The 8055-nt window shown below is 47.1% G+C and overlaps 1 protein-coding gene across 1 annotated transcript in view; it reads right to left on the reverse strand.

The window, feature by feature from the left end:
* RICTOR (RPTOR independent companion of MTOR complex 2) overlaps positions 1–7494 on the reverse strand; it is a 468276-nt gene extending 460782 nt beyond the window's left edge. Inside the window, exons 1-2 of the mRNA XM_030193057.1 lie at positions 7426–7494; positions 7115–7162 (exon numbers count right to left, since the gene is read on the reverse strand). Coding sequence (XP_030048917.1) covers positions 7115–7162; positions 7426–7474 — 97 coding nt within the window. The 5' untranslated portion in view covers positions 7475–7494. The remainder of the gene's footprint in view (positions 1–7114; positions 7163–7425) is intronic.
* Between the last annotated feature and the right edge of the window lie 561 nt (positions 7495–8055).

Raw genomic sequence — 8055 nt, forward strand, 5'->3', positions numbered from 1 at the left:
GATGCTGAAGGCGTCCGGTGGGAGAGCTTGTCGAGAGCGGTCTCCCGCTGGTGTAGCTGGTCCACCAACTGCTCGACCTTCTCGCCAAAGATGTTATCCCCCCGGCAAGGGACATCCGCCAGTCGTTGCTGGGTGCGGTTGTCCAGGTCAGAGGCACGCAGCCAGGAGAGTCTGCGCATACTATACCTTGGGCCGCAGCTCGAGATGCCACATCACAAGTGTCATAGATACCCCTGGACAGGAACTTTCTGCACACCTTCAGCTGCCTGACCACCTCTTGAAAGGGCCTGGACTGCTCCGGAGGGAGCTTGTCGACCAGGTCCGCCAGTTGCTTCACATTGTTCCGCATGTGAATGCTCGTGTACAGCTGGTATGACTGGATGCAGGTGACGAGCATGGAAGATTGGTAGGCCTTCCTCCCAAACGAGTCCAGAGTGCGAGACTCCCGCCCCGGGGGCGCCGAGGCGGTATCCCTCGAACTCCGTGCCCTCTTGAGAGCAGAGTCCACGACCGCCGAGTCATGAGGCAATTGGGGCCGCATCAACTCTGGGTCAGAGTGGATCCTGTATTGGGACTCCGCTTTCTTGGGGATGCTGGGGTTAGATAAGGGCTTCAGCCAGTTCCGAAGCAGTGTCTCTTTGAGGACATTGTGCAACGACACCGTGGAAGACTCTCTAGATGGTGATGGATAGTCGAGGACCTTGAGCATCTCAGCCCTCGGCTCATCCACAGAGACCACAGGGAAGGGAATGCAAATAGACACGTCCTTGACGAAGGAGGCAAAGGAGAGGCTCTCAGGTGGCGAGAGCTTTCTCTCTGGGGAAGGAGTGGGGTCGGAGGGAAGGCCCAGAGGAGGAGAAATATCTGGGGTCCCCCCAGGAGGCCTCTTCCTCTGTGTTGGACATGAGCTCAACCAGGCCCATCTTGACTGCGAGGAACCATGTCCTCGATGATGGCGTCGAGCGGTGGAATCCCGCGCCAGCGGTGATGAAGCTCCCTCCATCGACGTCAATGGGGATTCCACCTGCGTGGCGGTCGACACCGGTGCTGCAAGCGGCGTCGGTGTCGGAGGCCTCGGCATCGGGCTAGAGCACGCCAGCGACTTCATCAACGGTGCCGGGGGCGCAAGCACCCCCAGTCCCAGCAAAGCCTGGCGCATCAGCCCTTCCAGAATCCCTGGAAGGATGGCTCGGAGGCACTCGTCAAGGCTCGCTGTCGGGAAAGGCAGGGGGGCTGGTGTGGGTGTCGGTGCCGAAAGCTGCTCGGGTCCAGGAGACGGTACCGAAGCACCCATGGACTTACGCAGCGACACCTCTTCAACCGAGGGGGAACGCTCCTCTCGGCACTGCCGCTTCCTCGGCGTCGAATCATCTCTGGAGGCGCCGGAGCTGGTAGTCCCGTGCGCCGTGGGCAACCGATGACAGTGCTTTTTAGTCTTCTTTCGGTGCCCGTCATCGGCGCTCGGCGGCAGAGATGAAGAGGAGGTAGAACCCCCCCGGCCTCGAGGGATCGGGTCTGACAGGGTTCGGTCCCGATGGCCCTGGGTAGAGGGCGTGGCCGGGGCCAATTGCCCGCTCGCCGTTGCCGGTGGGCCAACGGTACCTGTACTCCTGGGGTCAGTGCCATCGTCGGTGCAGATTTCGTCGACATCGGTACCGGTACCGAAGATCAGGCCGTCGACACCGATGCCATTGACGTCGAGGGGCCGGCGCAAGTTCCAAAAATACGGTCAAAAAGAACTTGCCTCGCCACCTGTGTCCGCTTCCGCAAGCCGAGACACAAGGTGCATGTCTTGGTATTATGCTCCGGCCCAAGGCACTGGAGGCACCAAGCGTGGGTATCGGTTTGCGAGATCTGCCGGCCGCACCGACCACACTTTTTGAATCCGCTCGGGACCTTCGAGGACATCGATGGAAAAATCGCGTCGGCGAAGTCAAAGTTGTCGATGGTAGCGGTGAAAAGCACACCCGAAAAAAGAAACGACTGCGCGGCCACAAGGCCGCAATGAGGTGCCCCCGCGGCTAAAGACGACGAGGGGACAAACTTCTTTTTTTTTTTAAACAAAAGAAAGAAAAGAGGCGCGAACGCGCACGAAAAGAGAAAAAAAAACGATTTCCGGGGCTGACAGAGAGGCGATAACACGTCTCTCTCCATCGCGGAATCGAAAAAAACTGAGCGGGAACTGTCGCGCATGGGCGGGAAGACAGCCGCGCATGCACGGTGGGCGTGCCCTGCGTGCGGGACTGCCCGCGAAGTTTTGTTCCGGTTGGTGGGGGCTGCCGTGGAAGTCAACCCAGTCGTGAGAACAAGCAGCCTGCTTGTCCTCGGAGAAAAATGGTTACACGAAAACCATCTCATTCTCAATCCTGATAAATCTAAGCTTTGGTTTTTACAAACCATTTATCAAAAAGTCTTCCTATACCAATCCACCTCTGTAATACCACAGTCATACAACATTCCAGTTACAAAAAGGCCAAGTGGTAAAATGTTCTTTGTATAGGCTTTGCTTTATATGTTCAATTCAATCTCTTCTGCTTCCTTCAGTACTAAATATTACATCACTTACAATTAGTAAAAAAAACACTGCTCTACACAATTCCTAAGGCCAAAACATTTGATCATATTAACCCCTCTCCCTTCTCAAGATATCCCATTGGCTTCTCATCACTCATCAAATTACATATAAGCTGCTTTAAAACCTCAGCCTCCAAGGAGCCCCCTCCTATTTCTATCATTTGCTGTTACACTATAATCCTTCAAGTGTTCTCCATTTTCAGGACCAAAGTCTGCTAACTGTGCCAACTTATTAAAAAAAAATCATTCATGAGCATACCCATGCTTCTATGTTTTCAGTCCAAGGTCCCCATCTCTGGAATCTACTACCTATATCCTTACGACATCAGACATCTCTATACTCTTTTAAGGCTGACCTTAAAATATTTCTATTTCAAGATGCTTTTTGTTAATTACCCCCCTAATGTAGTTACGAGTAATTAAGTTACGAGAATCCCTAGTATATATGTACCCCCCCCCCCCTTACATTTATGGATTTCTCTTCCCTTTCCCCACACTTTCTGTTCATTCTATATTAGCACTTACTTTTCTTTCTTTATATACAACTTTGTAAGCCACCTAGATGGAATTGCCAGCTGGCGGATTAGAAAATATTAATAAACTTGAAACCTGAATTGTTGCTAAAAACAGAAGATAGTGCAGTTCTTCCATCTACAAACAGGATGTAAATGGGCACACAAATAGGTAAAATCGGGCAGCACTGAGCTAGAGCTCAGAGCTAGTGAAAAGTTCTGAGCATATGTGGCCCTTCCCACACGCAGCAGTCTTCTTAGTCTCTCCCCCTCCCCTTTTTTTTTCCTGCCTGCTAAAAGGATCTAACACACCACCTTTGGTGATTATTTTATGTTTGAATAATTTTTATTGATGACACATCCAAATGAACAATATCCAAGCAAATGTGATACAGATATAACCAGTACCAATACGATGGGCCCCTATCTAATACCCAATGATTTAGAATGCATTTTTCCCCAAAATACAGAGTTTACTGAGAAAAATCTTTTCTTCTAGAGATCCTCTGTTCTATGCAGCCACGGAACTAAATAACACCCGCTCAAAGGACAGATCCACCTGATATCCAAGAAATCAACTCAGGAACCGGAAGAGAGCTGACCAGAACCCCTGCATTTCTCTACATTGCCACACACCATGAAAAAATGATGCGTTTTCTACTACACATTTTGGACATGCACTTGTTCCCACCACTCCCGCGTACCACGCTTGTTTAACTGAGAAATATGCCCTATGTATAGTTCTAAAGTGGCATTCCTGCAGTTCGGTGCTATGCACCACCCCTGCCCCTCCCTGGAGCGCTGCCAATATCTTCCCCTCTGCTATTATCCTCCCCACCTCCTGACTCCATCTTTCAGCGTCTTGACATCTCTTTTGGGTCTTTTCCCTTCCAGTACTTTATGAAACCATGACACCGAAATTTGTCCTGCTGCATCCCCAGCCAGAAACTCCCTAATATTCTTCCCAAACTCTGGTAATAGGCTTGTGTTGGGGAGCCCATGTATGTAATGTGAGAGTTGATGATAAGCTAGTTTCACCAAAAATCTCCCAGCGCAATGCTTTTCAAACTCTAGATAGGTTAGAACTTTCCCATCCCTCTTTATAAAATTCTCCAAAAGTATCACACCCTGTTTCCCCAGGTCTAGGAATATTTTATTATCCCTCCTGGGTAAAAAATCTGCGTTACCCGTTATGGGCAACAATACACTGCTCTCCGAGCTATGCCCCCAAAGCTGCGCCACATCTCACCACAAATATCGTAGGGGCTGCAGGATGATGCTGTGTTTAACTTGTTTCGGGAGGTTACTGAATTTTGCATGCAGAAGGTAATTGATGTGCCAGGGGCTAAAATACATGCTTTCCATGTGTATGTCTATGTGGTCGTGCCCAAAACCCAGTCTCTCAAGTGCCTTAAGAGGCATGCTTGATTGTATGCTCGCATATCAGGGATCCCCAGCCCCCCACTTTCCTGGGTCCCATTAAGATAGTCCCATTTGAGTTTTGATTTTTTCCCCACCCAACAAAATCGGGGCTACCTGTCTCTGGAGCATTAAGTCTTTTTTCCATAGCCGTATTGGTAATGCCTGTAATGTGTATAACCACTTCGGGAACACCAGCATGCGATACAGATGTATCCTGCCCATAAATGACAACGGCAAGGTGACCCACTTGGCCAACTGCACCCTTGTATCTCTCAGTAACTGAAGGACATTATATGCATACATTTGTGCCGGATGCAATGTTAATTGGATGCCCAAATATCTGAATGACCCAGTCGCCCAGCGTAATGGAAACTGTTCGCACTTGCTCACATTAAACGTCATCTGCCATTTAGCCGCCCAGTCTCCCAGTCTCATAAGATCCTTCTGTAATTTTTCACAATCCTCTCACGAGTTAACGACTTTGAATAACTTTGTGTCATCAGCAAATTTAATTACCTCGCTAGTTACTCCCATCTCTAAATCATTTATAAATATATTAAAAAGCAGCGGTCCTAGCACTGACCCCTGAGGAACCCCACTAACTACCCTTCTCCATTGTGAATACTGCCCATTTAACCCCACTCTGTTTCCTATCCTTCAGCCAGTTTTTAATCCACAATAGGACATTTCCTCCTATCCCATGACCTTCCAAGTTCCTCTGTAGCCTTTCATGAGGTACCTTGTCAAACGCCTTTTGAAAATCCAGATACACAATATCAACCGGCTCCCCTTTGTCCACATGTTTGTTTACTCCTTCAAAGAATTGAAGTAATTTGGTCAGGCAAGATTTCCCCACACTAAAGCTGTGCTGACTTGGTCTCAGTAATCCATGTCCTTGGATGTGCTCTGTAATTTTGTTTTTAATAATAGCCTCTACCATCTTCCCCGGCACCGATGTCAGATTCACCGGTCTATAATTTCCCAGATCTCCCCTGGAACCTTTTTTAAAGAAATCGGCGTTACATTGGCCACCCTCCAATCTTCCAGTACCACGCTTGATTTTAAGGATAAATTGCATATCACTAACAATAGCTCCACAAGCTCATTTTTCAGTTCTATCAGTACTCTAGGATGAATACATCCGGTCCAGGAGATTTGCTACTCTTCAGTTTGCTGAACTGCCCCATTATGTCCTCCAGGTTTACCGTGAAGTCTTATTTTTAATTTCTCTAATCTTCCAATTTCAGATCCAAAACCAGTAATTCAGATGGTTGTTATGCATAATTAGATTACTGCAATGAGTGTATTTGCAAGTATCAATCAAGTGGTTGATCAGATTAAAAACGATACATAACACTGGGGGCAAAATTAAGAGGCCCACAGGAGAGATACATAATCCCTACTACTGAAAAATCTGCATTGGTTGCCAATACCATTTCATGTAAAATTTAAATTTTTTGACTAGCACAAAATAATCTAGGGTCTTGATGCCTGGCATTTATCGCTCCACATGCTGGTCACCACATCTCAAAAAAAGATATAGTGGAATTAGAAAGGCTATCGAGAAGGGCGACGAAAATGGTAAAGGGGATGGGACGACTTCCCTATGAGGAAAGGCTAAAGCAGCCAGGGTTCTTCAGCTTGGAGAAAAGATGGCTGAGGGGAGATATGTTACAGGTCTATAAAATAATAAATGGAGTGGAACCGGTAGATGTGAATCTAATGTTTACTCTTTCCAAAAATACTAGGACTATGGGGCACGCAATTAAGCTACAAAGTAATAAATTTAAAACAAACAGGAGAAAATATTTCTTCACTCAACATGTAATTAAACTCTAGAATGCTGGTGAATGTATACAGCTCAAAACAGTCATATCAATTTCGGTTGAGTTTCTCTCTACTAAAAAATAGAAACTGATTATAACCCAAATAGATCATTGAGAGGTCACTGAAGTTGTAAGATGCATGACAAAAAAATATACCATGTACACCTTCAGAGATGAATAACTTCTAGGCTAGCACAGTCACCAAAAAACAAAGTTACTTTTTCTGTATACCTTGTTATACAGGAAATAAACGTGGTTTCATCAGCTGAACAGCACAAACCTGTGTATCCCAGTCTTGATTTTTGATCTACTCTATGACAAAAAGGTAAATAAACCTGAGGCAACCGGGCAGGGGCTGGATATCACAGACTTAAACACAAATAAAAAAATATTTTTTTTTCTTTCTACTACAGTACGGTTTACCAAATCAACACTCTTTCAGAAAAAAAACAACACTCTTCTAAAGCAATGCGAAACAGGCCTTGTGTAATCAACCTTGCATATAAATGGCTGCAATAATTTACACCAGCGCCCCTCAGCCTAGACTACAGGCAAAACAGGGACCTCACCAATACCAGCAGTTTCTACAGAAAGACAGGCACACTGAACCAACCAATCCTCCATCCCTCAGCCGGCTGTGTAACACAGTAGCAATCCGGTATCTGAAGAGATCAAGTTCTGTCGGTCTGATGGGCCGGAGGAAACTCACAGATGTTATACACTATGGTCCCAAGCTGCTGGGCGCCCCTTCCCACCTTCCCTCTCTCCCACGCCCCGTACCTCTGGTGAGATCGAGCGGCACATTCTCCTCGCCGCTGTCGTTCCGTCCTGTCATAGAGAAACAAAACAGAGATGTCGTTAGTAGGGCTGTCCGAGCGCGCACTCATGCAGGTATATATATATATGTTTATGTATGTGTATATATATACACACACACACATACAAACATAGCTGGAGCATTAATGGGACAGCGACACTCGGTCACCTAGCTCATTCCGGAGACTGGATAAACTAATATCTTCAATATTCCCTGCTTCAGCTTTCCTCTGCGGTCATCCCTGCACACATAGGTGAATTTTATTAATGCTTACCGCGTATCCTGAGGTGCCTCAACGAGCGGGTGCGGACGCCGGACGCCATGATTATGGGAACATTCACAACACCGGAAACCTCGTCACACGTCGCGAGATTTTGTCTACGCAAGGTCTCCGCGAACACCGCTAAGTCCTCCTGTCCTTCTCGGTCGCTTGCGTTTGCGTGCATGCGTAGAAGGGGCCTGGGACGGTGCTTGCTTTTGTGAGGTTAGGATAAGGCTGCCGCTTGGAGTACTTTGGCGGTGGTCCTTTGGGAGGAAAGATGGAGAAGATAAAGCATTCTCACAAGGAATATGGCTGGCTTGGCTAATTTGCAAAAGGAAGATACGTGACCGTTTTAAGTTTCCATTCATTCGTAAACAAATTCCTTATGAGCTGGAATGGTTACTTAGATTGTAAGCTCCTTTGAGCAGGGACCGTCCTTCTTTGTTTATTTTGTACAGCGCTGCGTAACCCTAGTAGCGCTCTAGAAATGTTAAGTAGTAGTAGAATGATTGAAAAGATGTTGCGGTGTAATACCTGTTGTACAAGAATGTAACTCGGCTTGAGATCGTAGCGAAAAAAGGTGTGAAAAGTGGTACTAGGTTTGCGGCCTTATTACATGTTATATAATAATTGAAACATTCA

This window comes from Microcaecilia unicolor, chromosome 2 (genome assembly GCF_901765095.1).
Source record: "Microcaecilia unicolor chromosome 2, aMicUni1.1, whole genome shotgun sequence".
NCBI classification, from domain to species: Eukaryota; Metazoa; Chordata; class Amphibia; order Gymnophiona; family Siphonopidae; genus Microcaecilia; species Microcaecilia unicolor.